The 26,047-nt window shown below is 38.4% G+C and overlaps 2 protein-coding genes across 11 annotated transcripts in view; one reads left to right on the forward strand and one right to left on the reverse strand.

The window, feature by feature from the left end:
• The window catches only part of WDPCP (WD repeat containing planar cell polarity effector), a 573,555-nt gene that overhangs the window by 529,512 nt on the left and 17,996 nt on the right, over nucleotides 1-26,047 (reverse strand). For 8 of the 10 annotated variants that reach the window (XR_009357253.1, XM_059187804.1, XM_059187808.1 and 5 more), the window contains exon 1: nucleotides 4,753-5,313. The exons of the other annotated variants lie outside the window; for them this stretch is intronic. The gene's annotated coding sequence lies outside the window, so the exon portion shown is untranslated. Of the gene's footprint in view, nucleotides 1-4,752; nucleotides 5,314-26,047 lie in introns of those variants that run through there. 10 annotated transcript variants of the gene reach the window in all.
• MDH1 (malate dehydrogenase 1) lies at nucleotides 5,457-24,754 on the forward strand. Its single transcript, XM_059187812.1, has 9 exons — nucleotides 5,457-5,601; nucleotides 11,453-11,551; nucleotides 12,188-12,284; nucleotides 14,931-15,106; nucleotides 16,899-17,021; nucleotides 22,565-22,741; nucleotides 23,229-23,342; nucleotides 23,902-23,991; nucleotides 24,416-24,754. Exons 1-9 carry the CDS (start codon nucleotides 5,599-5,601, stop codon nucleotides 24,539-24,541), a joined length of 1,005 nt encoding a protein of 334 aa, XP_059043795.1. The 5' UTR covers nucleotides 5,457-5,598; the 3' UTR covers nucleotides 24,542-24,754.

The raw sequence follows: 26,047 nt of genomic DNA on the forward strand, positions 1-26,047 counted from the left end.
TAGTTTCACTTAGACGGAGCCAAGTATATTCTCCAGGCAAACCAAGCATACTAGATAATAAAAACATCATACTGAAATAAAAAATAATTTTCCAACATACAAATTTTATAATGAAAACTGTTCTTAATTCTGCCTCTAGGTTGTCTGATAATTTGGCTAAATGACTTGGTACTCAAATGAATAAGCTATTTACCAAAAATATATACATTTTTATTAAAGTATCAAATTACATTTGTGAAATTTCAGATACGCTCAGTATTTCACAAGTTCTTCCAATCATTTTCCAATATAATTTGCACTTACAAAATTTCTGCTTAGCTAGAAAAGTCTGAAACTGATTAGTTTCATTAAGCCAAGATTCTTAGTCTTCCAGCTTCCGCAACAGCAATTTCAGAGATATTTCTCTTGTACCTGCAGTCTCTGAACCCAAATAAATTATCACTCTAATAACAAGTTGAGAGCATCGCACAGTGAATACCACCTAAATTCTATAACACAGCATTTCCTGTAACTATATTTGCTTTTATATTTTAATTTTTTTGTGGACAAAACTATTCATCCCTCAATACATCCATTAATCTATCCTTTTTTTTTAAGATTTTAATTTTAAATAATGTCTGCACCCAACATGGGGCTCAACCAACCAAAAGATAAAGAGTCATATGTTCCACCAACTGAGCCAGCCAGGTACATTTCAAAGACAGTTGCCAGTGTAAGTATGTATCACACCCAAACACTTCAGCATACCTATCACTAGCTGGAACTTAATAATTTGGGGGGTTTTTTAAAGAGGAAATTTATAAATATGAAATGTACAAATCTTAAGTGTCTCAAAAGCAGATTTTACAAATGTTCATACCATTCAGCATGAGAGCCCAAGAGCCTTGCAGAAAAGACAAGTTCCTGTTGTGGCTGCAGCTCCAGCCTTCCCACTGACACTAGGCACTTTTCTGGACCATGTAGCAATAGTACAAATGCCTCTTTTGAACAGGTCTGCATACAAGCTCTGGGTAAAGGGCCCTCTTCTTCTTCCTCCTAGAAATATTAGCTGCTCTTTAACATCTTCTACTTCTGGGACCCTTAGACTCAGAGCTCTTTTATGCCTTTTAGTATAACCACCCCTCCTTGTTCTAGTTAACATTTCATCATTAAATTTTCAAATAACCAGTAGAGATCCGTCTCCTGACTAAACTCAGACTACTATAAAGGGTTAGTCACTGCACAGCTTTTCTGTATGTTTGAAAATGTTGGGGGGAGGGGAAAAGCAAAAAGGCATATTTAAGAAGACAGACCAACTGTTAATAATTGTTAAAGCTGGATGATGGATTGAGAAAATTATACCACTCTCTCTTCATTTGTTTATGTTTTAAATTTCCTGTAATACTTTTTAAAAGGAGATGAGGGATAGGGAGAAAGGCTTCAAAATGGCCAAAGCATTTATGAGGAGCCTGGTGGAATGAATTTTAACAGGCAGAAACAGAGAATAAGACTCCAATCAAGGAAAAAGCACATGTAAAATAGGGAGGCAGAAAACCAAAGGACATGTTTTAGCAACAGCAAGTAGGTTGGCTAACGTATAAGACGGAAAACGCAAATAAATGTGCATGGTAAGATATTTTTCCACTCTTTCACTTCTGTATTACTTCATACTCAATTGCTTTTTTTTTTTTTTTTTTTTTTTTGGCCTACTCTCCTCTCTGCTCTGCCCTTACTTCTACATACTGTCCAAGATCTAGCTCTTTCCACTCTTCCTCACCTCTCATGAGCCATAAATTGATCCATTGCATCTTTTTGTATCTTAATTTCTTCAAACATGGGCATAATGATATGTCTTTGGACATATTTATGACAAAACATAGATGTGCTTGTGCTTATACACCAGCATTCTTTTACATTTAAAGCCAGCAGTAGTAGCATAAAACAAGTTTCCATAATATCTAGTTAGTAGAGCATAAGAAAACGCATTAGTAACAACTCATGTGACTTTTTTTGTGATTACAAAATGTGTCTATATACACCAGAGTGAGATATGTGCATGTGTGCCAACCTAAGATCTCTGGGAAGGGACTGGTAATATTCTTTGTTAAACTGGATGTTAAGTACAGTAGGACAAATAATAAAATGAATACTCAATATTTTCTCCACCCACCCATATATTTAAAGCACCCTTAGGCCAGTGTCCAGTTACATCTCTCCACTTTTCCCTTCCTTAGAAATGACAACTATAGTGAAATTTGATTTACAAAAAACATGTCTGTTTCATCCAAACTGAAAATATTAAAAAATTATAAAACCAGTTAGATATTTAACAGGAAGAACTCCTTAAAGAGATAAAGAAAATACATCCAAACAAAACATATGACAATTCATTAGAAGTACATAAGAACATAGACTTGTTGTACACATTAAAGTATACAGCTACCCCAATTGGGCTCCTTTCCCTCCTAATCCCCATTATTGGTAAGGTCCGAACCTGTCATTTTACTTCAAACTTCTGCATGTGTTACATGCTCTTCCATCTATTTAGAATGTGGCAGGAACACAGTTATCCCAAAACAGGAGACAGCAGCAGAAAGATGTTGTGTGGTATCATCCAGGCAATGACCTCTGCTTTCTCAACCCTTTCTGGGTTCCCTGATGCAAAGTGTGCCTCAAGATCCAGGACAATGCAATGTTTGGAAATATTCGTTCAAACGACACACCAAGACTGTTAAAGTAAGTTCCTCCAAAACACAAAAGCAATGGTCAAGACTAGAATTAGGTTTCTTTCTTGCCTCTGACAGAGCTCTTCCTGTGTGTGTAATCAGTATCACAAACAGCTATGCACGCCATTGTATACCACAGGCAAAAGGGATGTCCTTACAAAGATATGTTGCAGCAGTGCCTGCTCTTGGTGATGCCTTGATTCCACTAAGTTCTAGAGGCTGTGCAAAAGAACTTTCTGTGATAATGGAAATGTCTGATATTCTGTCCCATATGATTAGAATACTTGAAATATAGGTATAACTGAGGAACTGGATTTTTATTTATTTTTAATTAATTTAAATTTAGGAGCCACAGGATTCATAGCTACAGTCTTGGGTAATACAGTTCTAGAGTCTTAGTTAAAAACAAAATAAAACAAAACAAAACAAAAAACAAACAGGAACTTAAAGCATGTACGGTTGCAAATTGTCTTACTGCCAACCCAAAACCCTACTACAACACTGCAATTGTGGTTCTACCTCCTACCTTAGCTGCTTGGCCAAAACATCCATTTGTCTTCATTCAGGCAACAACTCCTTTGAAAAGCCCTGGCTCCCCAGAGTTACTAACTCTTTATTACTACTAACCAGGTCATACCATATTGTCATTATGGGTTTACATAGCTGTATTCCCTGCTACTATGGGGGCTCTAAAAAGGCAGCAACTGTGTATATTAATCTCTAGATTCCCACAGCCTACTAGGGTGCCACATCCTAAAATTCTTTCCCTACATTTTCCTGGCCAATTTATTAAGCCAGTTTTCATCTAACCAATCACAGCTCTTTACCACTCTACCATTTGAAATCTCATAATCCCATCCACAACAAACATCTTAGAAATGGAAAAATTCCAGGTCATTTTTATCTATATCACAGGGTGTGGTGTTGTACCTCTATCTATGATTGTTCATTAGAAAACACTGTAAAATAGTGAAAATGATGCATTTAGAAAACCAAGTGGAAATAATGAGGAAGTAGTTTGACACAGAATCTGGAATTCAGGACAAGACACAAATTTGGGAGTTTTCTGATATAGATGTAACCAGATATTTGACATCTGTAACCAATCAACTCGTAATTTATATCACATAGGGATTAAGTGTAGGCAGAAGAACAAAGGCACTCCAGTGCTAAAGAAGTCAGAGGTAAAAAAGAGGGGCAACCAATGACATAAGAGGAAAACCAGTAAAGTATATGAATAAGTGAATAAAGGCATTAAAGAAAGACAGAATTACTCAGTTATAATAAATACTACTGGTAAAAAAAAAATTTGGAAATATGTTATATTCTTTCCCACAATAGCAAACCCTCCAAAATGAAGAGAGTAAAACTGAAAGGTACCAATTGGCCTTCAATTACCAGTTGACAGAGAAAAACTAGAAGTTACAATAACGTTATCTAATACAGATACTGCACTGATTTGCTTACAGTTATGCTATTCCAGAACACCACATCTTCCTTTCAATATCCACATCACACTAGCTTTCAAGGAGCACTACAACTCTCTTGGGCAGCATTAATTTTAAATGAAAACCTCTTGTTGTTTTACCAGTTGAGATTCTGCCTGAAACAACCAGTGTCTCCCATACAGCTGCCACACTTTACTTAGAAATGCAGGTTTGGCATCATTTCAAGGTCAAGATGGTTGACCTGCCTCCAAAAACGAACGGACAAAACTGTCAACGCTCACCGAGGACTTAAGAAAAAGTTAGATCCGTGAACTGTGAGCTCCAGGAAGGGAAGGGCTCATTTCATTTCCCACAAGGCAAAAGCTCACTATTTTTTATTTAATTTTGAAAGAACTGCATCTTACAGAAAGGAGGGGGCGAGAACTTCCAAGGCACTACACCCTCCAGAAGGCTATTACCCTAACAGCCCTGAGTAGGGACCGGCGAGCCTGCGGGTCAGCTGGTTAGCAGGGTAGATCAAAACAACGCGGAACGGCGCACAACCGCATTTCGGACCCTAATGTTAACAGAAAACCCCTTGCCCTTGGGCCCGGGCTCACCTGCCTCAGGGAGTCGGGAAGACGCGCGGTAGCTGGCCGCCTCAGAGAGGCGTCCCCGCAAGCTGCTCAGCTCGTCACCGGACACTACCTACAGCGGAGGGTCCCCTGGCAACTAGGGAAGGAGGACCCGGCAGGCCGCGGCGCACTCGCTGGGAGTCTTCGGTCTCTGAACTGCGAGAGCCACAAATCCCTCAGGTACTCGCCAGCGGCCCGTGCTTGCGCGCGCTCTCCCGCCTCGTCGCTTAGCAACTTGCGAAGCCTTCCAGCCTTAGCAACACGTCAATTCCGCCCGCCCCTACGGAGTGTGAAGAGTTTTAAAGAGACTCTGTTTCCGGGTCGAGCCGATTTTACGCAGCGGAAGGTCTCTTTACCTCCCACTTTTACCCTTGGGGTAAGATAAGTCTCACTCACGCACGAGTGGGTGATGTAGCTAAAGGGTCTGTATCTCCTCCCTCGCCTTCCACGTGCCTCCCCTCCCACCAATTATTGGGCGCCAACGAGCAGGTCCTCCCCGCCCCAAGCACAAATCTTCAACTCATCGCTGCCCTCCAATCACAGCGGCCCGCCCTCGGGGACTACTTCGCAATCGACGAAGAGCGCAGGGAGAAAGGCGTGATCGAACCTCTGACCTCGGGAAGTGTAGTTCAACACTTGAAGGAAATGCGTTGAAGAATGCGCCATAATCCGGCTACGTAAACTACAGCTCCCAGAGGGCGCTGCGGTTGGGAGAAGAACCTTTTCTTTCTAAGAGCGTTCGCCCTCCCCAAGTCAATTCCGCAGTAGAGGTGACCCGATTCCCTGAGGCTCTTTTTACAGGTGCTGGAATTGTTCGCGCTCTTCTTAATCATGGTGAGTGTTAGCCCCTAGATCCTACTTACCCCTGACCTAAGCGCCCCTGTGTGGGGTTTCCTGCATTTGAAGGATTTGTGGGGCGGGGGCGGCTGTGCAAAGCACTGTCTTTCGAGCCCTTTGGAAAAACCCGACTCATCTTTTGGGGACTGTCGTAGTGACCCAGTAATTGGGAAGGGGTTGGTTTCCACCTGGGGAGCTCTTACGAGGGCTCTGGAGAAATTTGTCCTTGGAGAGGTTTGATCTCAGTCCTGCTGCATAGCGTGGGTGCAAAATAAGCTGCAGGTTTTCTCCAAAGCACGATACCAGGGTTTGATAAGGATGATAACGTTTGACTGGGGAGGCGGGGGTGTTGGGTCCTAACTTTTTTTTTTTTTTTTTAATTGAGTCAACGGTATTTTTAAGGGCTTTTGTCACAAACCCCTTGAAAGCAGAAGGCCCTTATAGATTGTGCTTACCAGGTACTTCAGACTGCGATCGACATTTTCAAGAGCCGTGTTTCCGCCATATCTGATTTCATAAAATGTTATTTAAAACCTGTTCATTGATGTCCTTTTGTAATGACAGAATGTGTTGCAGTGATGGCATCACTAGCCAAATAACTAGTGCAGATGTTCTTTGTTGATTTGTAGGTTATGAATTCTAGAGCCACTTCTCTTAATGTTACACAATGTAACCATCTTGTGAAGGTCAGGATACCTAGACATCTTGTCTCTCCTGAAAGGTGGGGGGAGGCTGGTGAGGGAACTCTGACGTATGAATAATCTGCATGGTGTTTGAAGGTGAAATTTGACACCAGACAAATTTCTGTAGTACTTTTATTTATAGTTGAAGTTTTTCTTCCCCGTTATCTCAAAATACTGAGATAGGTGGGGATTATGGGGAAATGTTTGAATGAATTGGAAATTTCCAGAACCTGGAAAGACATATTTTTAAGGCAAGGGTATCACTGCCTCCTCCACCTTTATAAGGAGCCAGTGGGGACAGCTACTAATTCTCAGTCAATGTTAAGCCTCAGTTTCCTACCTATAATTTAAATGATTTCAGTGGTCTCTGACTTAAGAAACTTAGCAAGAATGCAGAGGTAACAGAGAACCTGAGACTTCATAATTTTGGAACTGGATGGGACCTTAAAGATCATTTTGATGAATTTCCTCCTACTTCATATATTAAAATTGACATTATTGAAACCCAGAGAGAACGATTTCCTCAAGGTCATACAGCAGTTTGCTCCCAAGAGCCTTACAGCTCTTTCCGTCATACCATACTGTACAATACAGACAATTACCAAGTCATTTTGAAATTTTATTTTCTGTAGCTGAGGTTCTGGAGGAACATACAAATTCATATTGCAAATACAAACCAAAGTATTTTATCAGCATTTATATTACCTGATAGCTTTATTCCCTGTAATTCATTATATTGGAATTCTAGAATTAGAAGGGAATTTGGAAATTATTTACTCTAATTTTAAAAGTTAGCCCAGTGACATTAAATGATTTTCGCAAGGTCACAGGGAGAATCCTGGGCCCCCATTCTTTTGTTGTTTTGCAACACAGTAGATAAAGACAGGTCTCACCCTTGGAAGGTCACTTGGGCACCAGATAACACCGATGTCCCTAAGAAAGAACACTCCTGTCAGTTTACTGAAACTGACAGCCCTCTCAGGTGACTGAGAATCTCCTTGCCTCCTCAGGAGACCATGTGAACAATCACTGAGTTTAAAAAGAGTCATCTTTTGTAAGCTGTTCAAAGCGGGTTTTTTTTTTTTTTTTTTTTTTTAAAGAGGAAATAGGGAAGGACACCAGGGATTAACTGTATGAACGAATCTGAATGATAGTTTCTTTTTTATATTACGGAAATATATGTAAATTATAAAGTAAAAAAAGGAATACGTGGGGTTTTTCTGTAGAATAACAGAAAGAACACTTATATTCAAGCTTTACAACTGAGACTTGAGCACATGCGCAAGGCAGTCTGAATCTGCAGGAAGGTCATTAGAGCCTTGCCAAGAGCAGAGACATTCCTCCTTTGGATCTTGGCAGACTGCCCAGATATCTAAGCAAAGAATAGTAACCTGTCTTCACACTGTAACATTGTAGAAAGTCAGCAGGAATCTCCCACCCTCCTGTTATTCTACTGCAATGTTGCAAAGAGCAAAAAAGAACCAAATAGGCTCATCTTTTCCCATTTCATAATCAAACATTCAGGCATATACTAGGCTTCATCCTACTTTTAGTAAGTAGAATTACCTGTGAAAATAACTTGTTCATAGATCTAGAAGAAGGAAACTGCTGAGATGGAATTAGCAGCTCTTCATTAGCTGGCCACAAGCACTTCACTGAAGACTGTGATACTGGGAGCACATTTTTTTTTTTTAGCAGCTAAACCTAAGATTGACTACATTATTGTGTTCTAACCATCTACCTGTAATCTTTACAGATCGTTATACTCTTCCCCCTTATTTCTTATTTTGGCTTGCTTTATGTTCAAGTAGCATGTGTTTATAGTTTTCTTAACCCTTTTATTCAGCAAATACTTGTTGAACACTGTAATGGAGCACAAATTTGAGGCAAAGGCAGACTGCCCTCATAGCAAGGCAGTGGTGGTTCACAGTCTAGTAGAGAGTAACAGACATATAAGTAGAACACCACAGGGTAGAAGAATCCTTAGAGGAAAATTCTGTGGTGACAGAGATCTATAATTCTAGTATTGGCAACATACTGTTCTTAATGCTTTTTATGTTAACTCTCAATCTGTACAACTACCTTATTTGTTAGGTGGCTGCTATCATTGTCTCCACTTTACTGTGAGGAAACTGAATACAGCAATTAACTAACTTGTGAAAAGCACACAGCTGATGGGTTGTAAAGCCAGGATTTGAACCCAGAACATCCAGCTCTAGAGGCTATCTCTCTACTATACTCTACCACCTCTCTAGACCTCTGTTTTAGAAAATTGGGCTATCTTCTTGTTTCCTGCATATAGTTCACTAATGGATTATCTGGCTTGAAATAGTACAAGGTACATAATAGAGATCCAGTAGTGTATGGTTTAATGAATGAAGTAAGATAACAGTTTATCAATTGATTAATAAAACTATATCATTAGAACTAGGACATAATTTTCCTAACTATAGCTAGAATTATTGTGATCACTAAGTTTCCAACCCTCTCAATGCAAGTATATATGAATAAATTATCTTAAACAGTTTTTTAGAGCATGTTAGGTTTGCTTCCAAACAACTCTTTTTTTTTTTTTTTTTTTTTTTAAGATTTTATTTATTTATTTGACAGAGAGAGATCACAAGCAGGCAGAGAGGCAGGCAGAGAGAGAGGAAGGGAAGCAGGCTTCCTGCTGAGCAGAGAGCCCGATGCGGGGCTCGATCCCAAGACCCTGAGATCATGACCTGAGCCGAAGGCAGAGGCTCAACCCTCTGAGCCACCCAGGCGCCCCCCAAACAACTCTTTTACATTTCCAGGTTTGGGGTAGTGATTTTACAAGATCCAGTCGGGCGCCTGGGTGGCTCAGTGGGTTAAGCTGCTGCCTTCAGCTCAGGTCATGATCTCAGAGTCCTGGGATCGAGTCCCGCATCGGGCTCTCTGCTGAGCAGAGAGCCTGCTTCCCTCTCTCTCTCTCTGCCTGCCTCTCCATCTACTTGTGATTTCTCTCTGTCAAATAAATAAAATCTTTAAAAAAAAAAAAAAAAAGAACTAGGACATAATTTTCCTAACTATAGCTAGAATTATTGTGATCACTAAGTTTCCAACCCTCTCAATGCAAGTATATATGAATAAATTATCTTAAACAGTTTTTTAGAGCATGTTAGGTTTGCTTCCAAACAACTCTTTTTTTTTTTTTTTTTAAGATTTTATTTATTTATTTGACAGAGAGAGATCACAAGCAGGCAGAGCAGCAGGCAGAGAGAGAGGAAGGGAAGCAGGCTTCCTGCTGAGCAGAGAGCCCGATGCGGGGCTCGATCCCAAGACCCTGAGATCATGACCTGAGCCGAAGGCAAGAGGCTCAACCCTCTGAGCCACCCAGGCGCCCCCCAAACAACTCTTTTACATTTCCAGGTTTGGGGTAGTGATTTTACAAGATCCAGCCATTCCTTCATCAAGTATTTGAGCTCCAGCTATGTGGCAGGCATTGTTGTAGGCAGTTGGAATACAGTAGTAAATAAAACAGACAAAGCCCCTGTCCTTAAGGAGCTTGCATTCTAAAAAGAAATTCTTTAGAATTTAGAAATTAGAATTTAAAAATACAGAATTTAGAAATTCTTCCTCTATTCCCTTTTTCTCACCTACTCCAAGGGAAGAGGGGAAAATGACAGAATTAAAAACATGTAAAGGCCATATGATGAAAAATAACCATATATGATAACTTTAGCATTCCTTATAAACCTGACATCTGTTTGGAACATAAGACTGTCTTGGCGGGGGGGAGGTTTATTTGGGGAATTACTGTATTTTGTCTTGTTAGGGGTATGAAGGCCTAGGGGAAAAGTTGGAAAAGAAAATGGGGAAGAGACTCAGAAGGTCAGGGAGTAAACTCTCCGTAGTTTTCTCCTTTTTTGCACTCACATCCTGGTCACTCATCTGTAAGGAAGAAATACATACATAGTCTTCTACATACAGATTCATTTCTCTACGGCAGTTGGCACTTCTTTCCTTAGAGTTTTTTCCTTTGATTTCTCTGGGTGTCAAATTGCTAAATACTTCTGACCTTCAGAGGTTAGGATTGGGAGGTCATAGCACATAGTCTCCTTCCATCCCAAAGACATGACTCACCTGGAAAAGGAAATTGTAAATATAAAGAAATCAAAGACTTCTGCCCCATTCATTTCAGTGGACCACTTCTCTCGTGCAGGTAACAATAGAGGTGACTCCGTGAAAGTCCATTTACACAGTATTGTCAAGGAAAGGAACAGTCCACCTTGTTCAGATTTGTACATCTAATGTATCCATTAAGTTTCCAAACATTTTTGTTCAGCTCTTTTTAATATAAATATTTCTGTCTTTTTAATTATCTGAGCTGCTTTTTTTTAGTGACTCCGGATCATCACTTTGAATATTAGTTATTATTTGTGTCCATATGTCTGTATTTTGTTCAGGGTCTGTTGAGGTCTATAAAACAATTTCTGTTACAACTATTATGCTCTTTGTACTTCCTCTCTTTTAAAATTACTTTTCTTTTGGAATCAGGTTGTCAAAAGTCCCTATATTGTCATAATAGTTATTTAGTGGTAAAATTTATAATAATCCAGTATTCTCTAGCTTATCTTTCTCCTTAAATAAAAAATACAGACTTATTTTTCCTCCTTCAGGTAGTCAAGTCAAATCATTATTAGTAGTTTTATTAAAACTTCTGACTCATTGTAAGTGGAAAATTTTAACTAACCACTGTCACTTGTCTTCCTGGTGTGAGGGATTCTATTTTAGCAGATGGGGAGTGGGGGGATTTGCATAAGAGGATTTATGAGGTTCTAGTTGCTGCCAGAGTTTGTATCACCATATAAGGCACATCAATTCTTTTGGGCCTATTTCAGTGGCAAAATAGCTTTGACGAGATGGATAAGATTTTGTAAGTAACTCCAGGATAACATGAGAGTTAAGTAACACTGCATAAATATCTAGCCAAAGGACACATGTTCCAGAAGTTGCTCAGCTGATTTGTGCATGCTGTATTTACTGGGACAAGCCCGGAATAAGTTTATCTTCCACTAAGCCAAATGTGAAGAGACTTTAAAATTTTACATAAACTTCTGAAGTATGGAGAAAATCCTGAATGTCTTTAGGGCAAAATAGCATTTTAAAATAAGATGTTAATTAATGCGTTTCTTTCATTACAGTCTGAACCAATCAGAGTCCTTGTGACTGGAGCAGCGGGTCAAATTGCATATTCCCTGCTGTACAGTATTGGAAATGGATCTGTCTTTGGTAAAGACCAGGTAGGAGAACTATCTATGAACTGCAAATCAAAATAAGAATAATATCAATAAACCCTATATTTAGTTTCAAAGAAATATTTTAATGACAAAAGGGATGGGTTATCCCAATAATTATACGGGGCACACTGCTATAAATATAAGCTGGTATCTTATTTGTATGTACCCCTCCAGCCATTGAAAATGCTTTGCGTATTAACCATTCTTCATACTTTATTTAGTTGACTTGGTTCAGCCATCAGATAGTGGTCTCTGGAAAATTTTCCCTAGTAACAGTAACTACTAGGGTAGGGAGAGTCATGTGGGAGAGAAAGTCGCTGAATTAGCACTAACTTATTGATAAATGGTCTTTAGACCCAAAATAGTCAGAAGGCAGATCTGCTTTCCAGTTTAAAGAGACGCCCCCTGTTCTTTTTTTTTTTTTAAGTATAATGACACCCCCTTTTCTTACTCCCTTATTCCACTAAAACCCTTTCTTAAGTGTGCATTTATTCCTTCTCTTCACCCATAGATATTAAGTTCATCCCTCATGTCAGATAATATTTAGCTTTCCGTGAACTAAAATTTACAAGAGGACTTTTTTGTGACTAAATGAATAACCTACACTGACAGATGTTGTCCTTACTATTTACTTGGCAGCCAATAATTCTTGTGCTGTTGGATATCACACCCATGATGGGTGTCCTAGATGGTGTCCTAATGGAACTGCAAGACTGTGCCCTTCCCCTCCTGAAAGGTGAGTTGGGGGGGGTGGAGGATAAAAGGATTTTATAGTATTTTATGTCTTTCAAAAAACAGATTTAGATTTTTAACTAGCCTCTCAATTAGAAACTATTTCAGAAAAGTGTTTTTTGTTGTTTTTTGAGCTACAATTATTTGGTAAGATGTATACCAAGAATAAGTAAGGGTAAAAGCAAGAAGTAACCAATGTCAGTTAAGAGACGATGCTTTTTCCAGCATTCTTATAATTTACCTTACTAATTAAGGATAATGTTGCATAAAGGTTATACACTTGAGATTGTCTGCATTGTGTTTTGAAATGTATTTAAAAAGCAGTAGCAATGCCTAAATTATGCAGCTCTAAATGATGTCTTCCAGACTTATATGTTACCCTGAGGCTAGAAATTGTTTGGTCCCTCACATATAGTCCTAACCCACAGCCGGTCATCAGATTGAGATACAGCATAAATTGTCCTAGTCATATGCTGCATAGTTTGAAAAAGTCCATGAGGGTTCTGCTAAGAGCCTTTAGGAATCATTGAAATATTACACAAATGTAAGATAGAAGTCTTAAATTTGATTGACGGCTTCATTCAAATGTTAGGTCAACTTGTAAACTAATTTGAATATTTTTCTTTAGGTATCCCTTCATTATTATCATTTTTTTTTTTTTAGTAAGGATTAATTAATAATGCTCTCCCAAGTTTGCACAAGCAAAATATATACACATCCAATGCTCAGAGGGGTGCCTGGGTGACACAGTGGGTCAAGTGTCCACCTCTTCTTGGTTTCAACTTGGATCATGGTTCGGAGTTCTGCATCAGACCACCCTCAACAGGAGTCTCTCAATCTTTCCTTCTCCCTCTATCCTCCCCCCACATATTGCATGTTTGTGGATCTCACTTTCTCTCTTTCTCTCTAAGATAATAGGTGAATAAATCTAAAAAAAAAAAAAAAATGTTTAATTCATATGTCCATTCAATAAACATTTACAAAGGGGTACTCTCTTGTCTGAATCATTTGGGTGCATAGTTATATAAGAGAGTGCTTTGCCCTGCCAAGCTATTCTGCTGGCTCCCTTTCCTCATGCTCTCTTTCTTTTTTTAAACTGAAGTATAGTAGACATACAACTCACCCTCTATTTCTGAATCAGCTTTATTGCATTGTCACATTTTTATTCCTTTCTCTGCTGAGTTCTTTTGCTCCCTAATGGGTTCGGGTTACAGTCAGCTTGTCTTTAGTCAGCTGTGAATATGACAGGGAGTGTAGAGTCTGCAAATAAGTATTCATGGCTGGGAAGAAGATTCCCCTTACCAACTGGTGTTTCTTTGTATACCTGCTGGGGGCTCTACAGCAGCCTTACTGTAACACAGTTTGACTCTCCTAAAAACTTACCAATGACAATGCTGAATCCTGGTTGGCTTAGTCCATTTGGGCTACTATAACAAAAATACCATAGACTGAGTTGCTTATAAACCACAAAAATTTAATTCTCATAGTTCTGGAGGTTAGGAAATCAAGACTAAGGCATATTCACATTCTGGTGAGAGACCATTTCCTGGTTCCATCTTCTTCCTGTGTCCTCAAGACAGAAGGGGTGAAGAATCTCTCTGAGACCTCTTGTAGAAGGCCATTAATCCTATTCATGAGGGGATCTACCTTTATAACCTAATCATCTTCCACAGGCCCTGCCTTATAATACCATCACATTGGGGATTAGGTTTCAACCTGAATTTTGTGAGGGACAGAAACATTCAGTCTATAGTACTGATCATGGCATTTTTAATACGGTCAGTAAAGGGGAGTGATGATTTATGTTCTTTAATCAAAGAGTAAGTAGTATATATTTACTGGGCTAGCACAGGGAATAGTGGTTGACCTCTTGACCAGCCTGGGCTGGAATTACAGGTTCACTGCTTTTTTTTTTTTTTTTTTTTTTAAAGATTTTATTTATTTACTTGACAGAGAGAAATCACAAGTAGATGGAGAGGCAGGCAGAGAGAGAGAGAGGGAAGCAGGCTCCCTGCTGAGCAGAGAGCCCGATGCGGGCCTCGATCCCAGGACCCTGAGATCATGACCCGAGCCGAAGGCAGCGGCTTAACCCACTGAGCCACCCAGGCGTCCGGTTCACTGCTTTTTGATGGCAGATTAACCTCCTTAAACCTCTTTGTCTATATAAAATACTAAGAATAAATTTGATACAACAAAATTTGTAGTGTTATTCCTGGCATGAAGCTCCTCAATAAAGATTATTTTGAATCTGTGATTGATATCTTAGATCTTAAAGTAATCACAACTTAAAGGTTAGGTAAATTAATTTCTCCTATCATGTTATTGGTAGTTGGTTTGAATAACAAATGTTGCACAGAGTTGAAAGTTTATATTGTGTTTTGCATCATACCTGATCATAGAACAAAAGCTATAGAGTTTTCAAACTTGAAATGATTACTGAAATAGGAAAAGCAAAATTAATTTACATTTTATTATGTTTGTTGATTATATAACTTTTCCTTTCTTAGGGCCCTGAAACTTTTATCATTGTGATATGTAAAGTAAACATTTGCTACAAAGTGAAAGAATTACTGGCTAGGTTGAGTGTGAAAAAGAAAACCTCAGACTTTGGTGTTTCAGTAGCTCTGCATATTTATTGCCCTGTTCACAGATGTCATTGCAACAGATAAAGAAGATGTTGCCTTCCAAGACCTGGATGTGGCCATTCTTGTGGGCTCCATGCCAAGAAGGGATGGCATGGAGAGGAAAGATTTACTTAAAGCAAATGTGAAAATCTTCAAATGCCAGGGTGCAGCCTTGGAGAAGTATGCCAAGAAGTCAGTTAAGGTGACCAATACAGTATTTTATGGGGTTTCTATTATCAGCATTTGAAATTTCTTTTTTTAGCATTTAAGTAAAGACAAAATTACTTGCTTTCTCCCCCATTACTTTTCTGCAGCGGTCAGTAAATACAGATAGAGTTTTACTTGATAAGCTCTCCTTTTCTGAGTTTTTTTTTTAATAATGTAGAAATCTTTATTTAGAGGTTCTCAAAAATATTTTGTCCATTACTGTGATACGGAAATTTACTGTTAATTTACAGTCCTATAGAGAAGGCACAGAACCTTCTGGTGCCTTTTTGATGCATGGGAATATTTGTTCAGATGTTTGGATTGGTGTGTATGATGATAGGGAGAGATGGCTGTAAGCTGTGTTCTCAGCATTGAGATGGTGACTTCTGAAATGCTCAGATTTTTCTTAATCCAGAGATATTTGATATACTTGTCTTTTGAGGAGTTGGTTGGTATTACTTCCTCTTCTCTTTGTGTGGAAGCTACTTTAGTTTCTGAATTTGCCTTACTTAATATTACAATAAGGCCTCTTTTTACCAAATAAGTAAGCAAAAAGGCTTGTTGGTTAGAGGTTTTACTGATTTTGTTAGACTTATTCTTCCCAGTCCTGACTTTAAACAAAGGTAAAAGAAAATGTTTAAGATTTTAAAGTTGCCAGTTACAATGTTCTGTTACAATATTTTATACATACCTGAATTTTTGCTTCCTGTAGAATTCATCTTAAATAGCGTACTTTTATTTTCTGTAATCATTAACAGAAAATAGTAGAAATGAGTAGAAATTCATGGGTCTCTTAATAAAAAATGACAGCATTGTTTGGGCTGATCCAGGCTGCTTAGAGCTGTGCTGCTTGCACTATAATCACCCCTCAGCTAAGTGTCCTTTTTGGAAAAATATTTACTGACACTGGGGGCATTAGAGTATCAGATCTTTAGCTTGTTCTCCAATGGGCCAGAAAGACTAAGGGTACTGTGTGTGTGTAGAGGGAGAGAAATGGAAAAAATTAGGAAATCTGGGTAAAGAGGATGTGGGAGATAGTTTTTGTAATAAGCTCACAGCTTTTCAGTAAGTTTGACATTATTTCCCAGTAAGTTTATAGTTTTATTAAAGAATCTAAAACTTAAAAGGTTAAGTACATGTGGACATCTTCCTATACTGTATTATAATATAGTATATCCTGTACTTCCCCAGTTAAAAAAAAAAAGTAGCCTGAAGTACTTTCTGCTAATGATTGATTCAAAAGGTAGAGAGTGGATAGGACTTGGTAATCTGTATTCTAGCAAACCCCAGTTAATTCTTAGGATTAGGCAAGATTAAAAATTTCCTCTAATTAATAAAAATAAATTACTGTCCTAAAGTTAAACTGCTCAAGTCAAATTTCTTTCTTGGACTGGTTTTATGAGAAGGAAAATTTTATGAATGAATTGTTCTCTCAGAGCCTTTGATTGCGTGTTTGTGTGTCGTGTGTGGTAAAGAGATAAATGCTCTGTCTCTGTTCTGGCACAAAACAAAATGGATAGATATGTACCTTTGGTCTTGCATGCTGCAACCTGGAAAGCAACTTGTGTACATGTTGGTAGCTTTATTAAAGAAAGACATGTTTCAGTAATCACACCAGACACCAGCAGTGGAGTGGAAATACTATGGAAACTATAGTGGTAACTATACTTAGCTCATACAAACTTGATACAAAGGCTATATGTTACACATTTATCAGTCATATTCTAAGATAGTTTAGTTCATCAATTTATGATGTGTAACTTCACTGTGCCTCCCATATATCCTAGGTCATCGTGGTGGGGAACCCAGCCAATACCAACTGCCTGACTGCTGCCAAGTCGGCACCATCCATTCCCAAGGAGAACTTCAGTTGCTTGACTCGTCTGGATCACAACCGAGCTAAAGCTCAGGTAGAAAAACACCTTTTAAAATCTTGAATTTTCAGCTTTAAAACCTTTTTCTCACACTTTTGAAGTAGCTAATGCTTACTTTTTTGTTTTTGTTTAGTAGGAAGCTATTCTTTATTTTTAAGATTTTTATTTATTTATTTGACAGAGAGAGATCACAAGCAGGCAGAGAGGCAGGCAGAGAGAGTGGGGGAAGCAGGCTCCCAATTCAGGGCTTGATACCAGGACCCTGGGATCATGACCCAAGCCAAAGGCAGAGGCTTAACCCACTGAGCCATCCAAGGCCCCCAAGTAGAAAGCTATTCTAATTTGTTAGGAAGTCTTTGCATCTAGACTCTTAAGGAGGCTGAACTTTTACTTAATTTTCTCAACTATAGTTCATTTGCTAACTATGCCAAAATACTGTTCCTAATGTCCTCTTGCTACAGGGGTTTAAAAAAAAAACAGTCATTAGGGGCGCCTGGGTGGTTCAGTCATTTAAATCTCTAACTCTTGATTTTAGTTCAGGTCTTGATCTCATCAGGGTTATGAGTTTAGACCCTCCCTGGAGCTCCATGCTGTGCATAGAGCCTACCTTTAACAAAAAAAAAAAAATTGGTTATTAGTATAATTAATAGGACAATACATAGTTTATTTTTTCCAGATATATAGAACATTATAAAAAAGATTTGAGCTTTTTGTGTTTTGTGTGATTCTGCTTCCTTTTTCCCTATAGCTAACCCAGCAGATTCATATTTTTTAATGTTTAATTTTATATTTAATTTTATTTTTATATCTTTTTAATGTTCTACATGTTTCCATAAAACATTCTACTTTGAACTATTTAGAAACTAAATTTTAATTGTTCTCAAGTTTCCTTACCCCTTGGAGTTTTAGATAAAAGTGCCAAAGGGTCAGTGACCAGTAGCTCTTCGAAAAATGAGGCGCCACCTCTGATCATTTGTGCTGGTTTCCTAGGCTTTCTCGGGTCTAGATGATCCCAGTGCCCCTGAAAGCCATAACAGAGTTCTAGTTTCTTGGACATAACTTCTTTCCTTTTTCCCTAGCAACTTTCTGGCCATACCTCCTCATCCACAGGTCATCACTATTAGATAGGTCTTTGAATTCAGTCCTTTTTCTTCTAAAGAAGACAGTTTTGTTTAGTTTGAAGAAAACATTTTATCAAAAGATGGTGTGAGGTCTAAATTGAAAAACCACTGCTTTAAACTGAGAATTGATCATCTTCCAGCTTTGGAGTTACCCAGTAACAGAGAAAAGAATTGACATTTTGTTAAGCCTCTACCCTAAGCTGAATGCTCTGTGTGTAACTTATCATTTCATTTTTCTAATACCTATATGAGATAGGTCATTATCTCTGTTTTATACACAGAAACCAGAAGCCCCGAATGGTCTGGGATCATAGTCATATAGCTAGTAAATGATGAAGCCAGCTAGATTTGCCTGACTCCAAAACCCTTAGGTGTGTTCTTACATAAAGAGATTGTGTGGCCTAAGTTCACTTACTGGCTCTGTGACCTTGAGGAAGTGTATTCAAGGTATAAAATGGGATAATACTTCTACCTCAAAGGGAAGTTATGTGGATTAAATAAGATAAGATCTAAGTTAAGTTCTTTTATGGTACCTGTCACATAATAAAACTCAATAAAGATTGGCTGTATTTAGTAGTAATGATTTTTATTAGCAGTATTATTTTTTTTAAGACTTTATTTGACAGATCACAAGTAGGCAGAGGGGCAGGCAGAGAGAAAGGTGAAGGGAAGCAGGCTCCCCACTGAGCAGAGAGCCCGATGCGGGGCTTGATCCCAGGACCCCAAGATCATGACCTGAGCCGAAGGCAGAGGCTTTAACCCACTAAGCCACCCAGGCGCCCCAGCAGTGTTACTTAAGAGGCCTATAACTAAGAGTTGAGAAGAACCACACCTCATATATCTCCTTGAAAATTCCATTAATTTAGAAGGTCGTTAGATAATCTGTTAGGTTGTAGATCTTTCCTGTGGGGCTTTAGGCTGTGAACTGGGTCTTTTTCCTTACTTTTTAACTAAAGTTGAGGCGGGTAGAAAGAATGGGAGTTCATTTGAATAAGTGGAAGCAGGAGATTGTGTACTACAAAACAGTCATGAAGGAAAAGATGGTTTTAGGTGGTACATTTGTAGGTTCTAGATGGCCAGATGGTAACTTACTTGCAACAACGGAAAAGAGGTAAAATGACTCCACTGAAAAACTTGGTTTTTGCTGTTTCAACTGAGGCATTGGTGAAGGCAGGCACTGGAAAATTCTGCTTCCAGAGGTACTACTAAGTGACACTTTGTCCCAGTGCCCAAAACAGTTCTCCCTGTAAGGGCAAAAGTCTGAGAGAGGAAAGAGAGAAGTAGTAGTCTTGTTAGACTTTAACTTGGCATATGTTCCAGTATGTCGGTCTGGCATAGTGAGAACTTTTGGCAAGTTTTTGAAAAAGCAGTTTCTTCTTCCTGTAGGAGTTGTTCATCCAGTGAGAAAAATAACAAGCTCAAAGACTTAATTTCTTACATGAATGTTGCTAGCCTTACATAATTTATTTTGGAAATCAGAAGACCTAGCTGCCTAGTGACTGTTTATCACCTGCAGAATCCCCCTGTATATTTGTAAACCAGAGCTGCATATGAATGCCAACAGGGTATTTTGGCAATAAAACTAATAGCTGGTATGGGGGTGCGGAAGAGCAGGAGGAATTACTGGGCTGGAGAATTAGTCCAAAACTGTTTAACAGAACTACATGTTAGACGTGAAAGGTCGAAGGGAGCAAGGAAGTGGAATCCTGGATACATGTTAATTTAGACTAGCTCTAATATGAATGAAATTCAGAGACTGCATCTGCAAAGTATTGACTTTGCTATCCATTCAGAAGTAAATTAGCTGAGTGGATAAATAAAATAAAATAGAATAAATAAAAAGGGGAAGCAGGCAGCAGGACAAAGAAAGTAAGGAGTTTCCTGTAGCTTCATCATACTTTGGACTGACATCCAGCAAAATTAGGACTGACATTCAGCAAAATTACAGGTTCTAAGTTCTTGGTAATAGACATCTTGGGTTACTTGCCTTGGGTAAATTTTCCGTTTTCTCTGTGATACTAGCTAAATAGAAGTAAGGGCAATTCTTCCCAAGTCCTTGAAGGTCATGGCACACACAGAAAATGGTACTTCACAGCACACCACTGTGCCTGCACCACTAAGCAGATGGGTTGCTGGATTCTCTAGAAACCAAGTGTCCAGCTAATTTGTGAGACTAAATGGTAAATAGCCGTAATACTTACAGAACTCTAGATGAAGCAGGGTTTAGCTGAGAAGTGATTTTAAATATCAAAAACTGATTTTAAGAGAATTAAAATCATTTAACTATTCTAGGATTTAAGAAGTCTCAACATTAGGGTCATAGTGAAAGTAAACACAATTGGATTCTTACTTGACTGAGTAAATTGGTATAAAGATGACTCAAGTCACTGCGAACATTTCAGGTATTGGCCTTTTTCATCAGTATCCTTTTTGTTTGGTTGGTTGCTGTTTTGTTTTTACTTTTTATTTTGTTGTAATTATAAACTCAGAAGAAGTTAAATAGTACAGAGAATCCCATGTCCCCATAAACTCACTTCCCCCATCAGTAACATGTTCCATGTCTATAGAGCTTTCTTAAAACTAGGAAATTGACTAAACTACACACAACACTGTTAATAGATTCACTCAGATTTCTACAGTTTATACATTCATTTCTTTGTCTTTAATCACATACGTAGATTACTATAATCACCACAGTGAAGATACAGAACTGTTTGATGACCCATAAGAGAACCTCCTAATGCTGCCTCATTATAGTTATGCACTCCCTCTCCATTCCTGAGCTCTAACAACCATTTATCTGTTCTTCATCTTAATTAATTTGGTCATTTTGAGAATGTCACAAAAATAGAATCATGTTATAAAAAATAAAAAATTTTTAAAAAAATAGAATCATGTAGTGAGTAAGAGACCTTTTGAGACTGACTTTTTTCATGCAAAAACAGTGAACTCTGGTGCAGCTATTTTTTTCTCCCATTTTTACCATAATATAAAAGAAGGAAAAATCACCCACAACGATACACTGACACATCAGCTCATAAAATCATAAAAAAAATTTTCTAAAACATACCCTTCTGGTTCATCACAGTTCTGCTATCTAAGAACAAATTATGCATACAACTAACCGTAATTTCTTTTTGCACATTCCCTTTTTAGGTGAATAACAAAATAAGTGAACTGATTTTGATCATTTATATCTTTTTTTTTAATACTTTATTTATATATTTGACAGAGAGAGAGATCACAAGTAGGCAGAGAGCAGGCAGAGAGAGGGGGAAAGCAGGCTCCCCACCGAGCAGGAAGCCCAATGCAGGGCTTGATCCCAGGACCCCGAGACCATGATCTGAGCTGAAGGCAGAGGTTCAACCCACTGAGCCACCCAGACACCCTATTTATATCTTTCAAAACATAATTTTCGAACTTTATCTGTGGATAGTGTACTAGACTATATAATTGATAGTCATGTAACTGCAAGGCATGCAGGATTTTTTTTTTTTTTTTTTAAGATTTTGTTTATTTATTTGACAGAGATCACAAGTAGGCAGAGAGGCAGGCAGAGAAGGTGGGGGCGGGGAGCAGGCTCCCCGCTGAGCAGAGAGCCCAATGTGGGACTCAGTCCCTGGACCCTGAGATCATGACCCGAGACGAAGGCAGAGGCTTAACCCACTGAGCCACCCAAGCGCTCCGGCATGCAGGATCTTAAAGTGATTTTTATTTGTTTGCTTTTTACATTTTTAAAATTTGTTTTTAAGTAATCTCTACACCTAACATGGGGCTCGAACTCAGGACTCCGAGGTCAAGCGTCACATGCTCCCCCAACTAAGCCAGCCACGTGTCTTCTTAAATGCTTTTTAAACCTATAGCTAGAAACTGTCATATTTGGTATCATTTTAGTATTTTATTTAAACTCTTTCCTTTGGTTTCCTAATCTGTAAATTGAAGACAACTATACTTTTAGTAATCTGAGCCTCTTTCAACTCTAAAATTCCATTTTTAAGATCACTTGATTTAGGTATGTGGTAAAAAAAATTTCACCTAAATATGGAGAAATTCCCATACTTGAACCTGATTGCTCAGAAGTGCTGAGGAGACATCTCCAAGTAAATACAACAAAACAAAGGTCACATCTATATATTCTTAAGCTCTTGCTTGGTGTTTTATGTTGGCATTTTGTGTTTAATAAACCCCCTGTACTGATAAGTTCATCATAAACTGTAGGATGCTCTCTGCTCTTAAATATTCTAGCCTGTAATGTTTCAGGTTCACATTTTGTTTATACTGCTAAGCTTTGACGAAATTACCAAGCAATATTTCTTTCTTTTTTTTTTTTAATACAGATAGATAAAACTTGTGGGTTCTCTTGAAGTTTCAGAGGCCTTTAAAGATGTTTGTCAGACAGGCACAGTTTGAAATAAAAAGCATTTGTCTTAGTAATGCATTTGTTTTCTATTTCACTAGATTGCTCTTAAACTTGGTGTGACTTCTGATGATGTAAAGAATGTCATTATCTGGGGAAACCATTCCTCAACTCAGTACCCAGATGTCAGCCACGCTAAGGTGAAACTGCAAGGAAAGGAAGTTGGTGTTTATGACGCTCTGAAAGATGACAGCTGGCTCAAGGGAGAATTCATCACCGTAAGAAAAATCTCCTAACAGCCAAGCATAAAGAACTCTGGAGAGAGACACCCCATTACTGACCCCAAGTGTCTCTCCATTTGGCAGCATGTTTCTCAAGGAGAGCAGGCCTTTCACAGTTTTTCTGATGACAACATGCAGAGCCAGTCATGATCCTATCTGATTTGCTGTGTGGCGGTCAAGATTGGTTGCTAAAGTGGGGAAAAAACTAGAGTTCCTTCTAGTCCTCCAGTTAATCTTTATAAAGAGATCCATTTCTCTGTTGGAGTGTAGTAAACTTCCTATGTGAATTTGTAGTTTTCTTTTTTCAAAAAGACACACTTGTAACTGAAATAGGTTGGTAAGGCCCATGCTGGGTAATTGTATGATTTTGGGAGGGGAATACATTAAACTGTAGCTGCGGTCTCTCACTCCAGGGTTAGTTTGGTAGTGATGAAAATTGTCCTTTCATGATCAAGTAATGCTGTCTCTGCCTGTCCCCAACCAGACTGTGCAGCAGCGTGGTGCTGCTGTCATCAAAGCTCGAAAGCTCTCCAGTGCAATGTCTGCTGCAAAAGCCATCTGTGACCATGTCAGAGACATCTGGTTTGGAACCCCAGAGGTGAGGACTCTGTGATTTGCACACGCCACTCTTTGATTTTTGTCCTCTGATGCTGTGATATGAAAAGAACATAACCTTGCAGTTAAGCAGGTTAGGTTTATATCCCAGATCAGCTGCCTATGAGCTGAATAATCTTGGGAAAGTTAATTAACCTTTGGTTATCTTTTATGTGGCATTCCCCTTAGGGTTGTTAAGGATTAGATGAGAGAACTGGAAAACACGTAGTTACACCTGGTGGACGTGGGGTGGGGGGGTGGTTTTTTGTTTGTTTGTTTTTCTTAAAACTTATAATGGGCCAGAGCTTCCTCATTTATAAAATGAGGATTATGTTTCTCTGGCTTACTTTACAGGGATTAGGAGAGTAGAGTGAGATAATACCCATAAAAGTTACCCTGTCAGGGATGTGCCTGGTGATGCTTCCCTATCTATACAGTATTGAAGTTACACACGTGGTAAGAAAGCATCACCAGGTTTAGTTTTTTTAATTCATGTGTCATTTGGTTGCATAAACTAATCCCTAAGCACCCCAAGAATATAAAATATTGATTCTTATTTTCAGGGAGAATTTGTGTCCATGGGCATTATCTCTGATGGCAATTCCTATGGTGTTCCTGATGATTTGCTGTATTCCTTCCCTGTTACAATCAAGGTAAAGTATTTTGGGGTTATTTCCCTCTGTCCCATTCTGAGAAAGTAGTTGCATGTTTTTATTAATACTGGTATAATTTAGGAAGTTCTTCCTTTACTAAATTAGACATTTTTCTCAACTTCAAAATTCTGTAAAGCACAACTTCGGGTTACTAAAAGATTCAATCTGGAAAGCAAGATTCAACTTTTGATATTACATACTTTGTTATCATGACTCTAATACTGTATATCTATCAATAGTACCTTACTTTTTAAGTGTTGAACTTTTATCAGAATTATCTGTTAAGATCTGGATTTTGATTTCTTTAAATCAGTCTTTATAAACAGATACTCCTGTAGCTTTAAGTTCAGTCTGAGTTGTTGCTTGCTGGAAGATCAGTTCTAATTTAATTGTAAATCTTTTATATGCAATTATTTCTAAACAGAATAAGACCTGGAAGATTGTTGAAGGTCTCATTATTAATGATTTCTCACGTGAGAAGATGGACCTGACTGCAAAGGAACTGGCAGAAGAAAAAGAAACTGCTTTTGAATTTCTTTCTTCTGCCTGACTAGACAATCATTTTGATGTTACTAAAGGCTCTAAAGCTGAAGAATCTAAATGTCGTCTTTGATTCTAGTACCAAATAACAATAATGTTAAACTTAAATTACTTGTGAAAAACACCACATTTGAAAGATTGTGTGCTTCTTGGTATAAATTTGTGACAGTTTATCATCATGCTGTTAGTGCCGCATCCTAAATAAAATATATATTCAAATGAAGATGACTCAGACTCTTACTTCAGCTAACATTTCATCGCTCTTCAAAAAGCAAACTTGCATGTTTCCCAGCTTGGGTTTTTTTTTTTTTTTAAACTAGAGGAAGGTAGTAAAGACAGAAAATGTTAAAAAGTAAAGGATAGGGGCGCCTGGGTGGCTCAGTGGGTTAAGCTGCTGCCTTCGGCTCAGGTCATGATCTCAGGGTCCTGGGATCAAGTCCCGCATGGGACTCTCTGCTTGGCAGGGAGCCTGCTTCCTCCTCTCTCTCTCTCTGCCTGCCTCTCCAACTACTTGTGATTTCTCTCTGTCAAATAAATAAATAAAATCTTTAAAAAAGAAAAAAAAAAAGTAAAGGATAATTCTCTTCTATTCAATTTTTTTATTTTTTTTTTTTTTTAAGAGGGAGCAGGATGAAGGACAGAAGGAGAGTGAGAGAAACTCAAGAAGCAGGCTCCACGCCTGGTGCAGAGCCCCTCACAGGGCTCGATCTCACAACCCTGAGGTCATGACCTGAGCCAAAGTCAGGATCTTAACTGACTGAGCCACCCAGGCACCCCTCTCTTCTATTTAAATAGGATAGGAAAATCGCCTTGATAATGAATCCATCTACTCGAGAATATATTTTTAAACATTACCTACATTAGGCTATTAAATACTCAACAGTTTTTATATCTTGAAGGTTAGTTCATACTTTGTGGCTAATGTAATTTTAACATTATCTGTTAAGTAGGTTGCAGAAATACTATTACCAGTTTAAAGCCATTTGATGAAATTACAACAATCATTTTTCATGATGAAAGGAAAAGTAATCTTCCCTTGATGTATTACCATATAGTAGATAAGGAATAATTTACATTTCATAACTGGTAAATGCCACAGAAATGTATGCTAGTGGGAATGTTCTCGATCTAAGCTTATAACTAGAAACAGTATTGTTCAAAAAATTAGTCTTTTTTTCCAAAATTCATCAGGACAGAGACCTCTATCTTTTCATTCTTGTACTTAATTCATTGTACATAATAGACAATATCCTAAATTTCTCAGGGCCTAGTCTAGTGCTCTTCATGGGTACTCAAATACTTATTTGGATTTGTAACATAAAACTACCCATATCAGGGCACCTGGGTGGCTCAGTTGATAAGCGTGTGCCTTTGGCTCAGGTCATGATCCCAGGGTCCTGGAATGGAGCCCTTCATCAGGCTCTCTGCTGGGTGGGCTTTTCCCTCCCTCTCCCACTCCTGCTTATGTTCCCTCTCTCGCTGTGTCTCTGTCAAAATCTTAAAAAAAAAAAAAAAA

The sequence above is a fragment of the Mustela lutreola genome, chromosome 9 (genome assembly GCF_030435805.1).
Source record: "Mustela lutreola isolate mMusLut2 chromosome 9, mMusLut2.pri, whole genome shotgun sequence".
Classification (NCBI taxonomy): Eukaryota; Metazoa; Chordata; class Mammalia; order Carnivora; family Mustelidae; genus Mustela; species Mustela lutreola.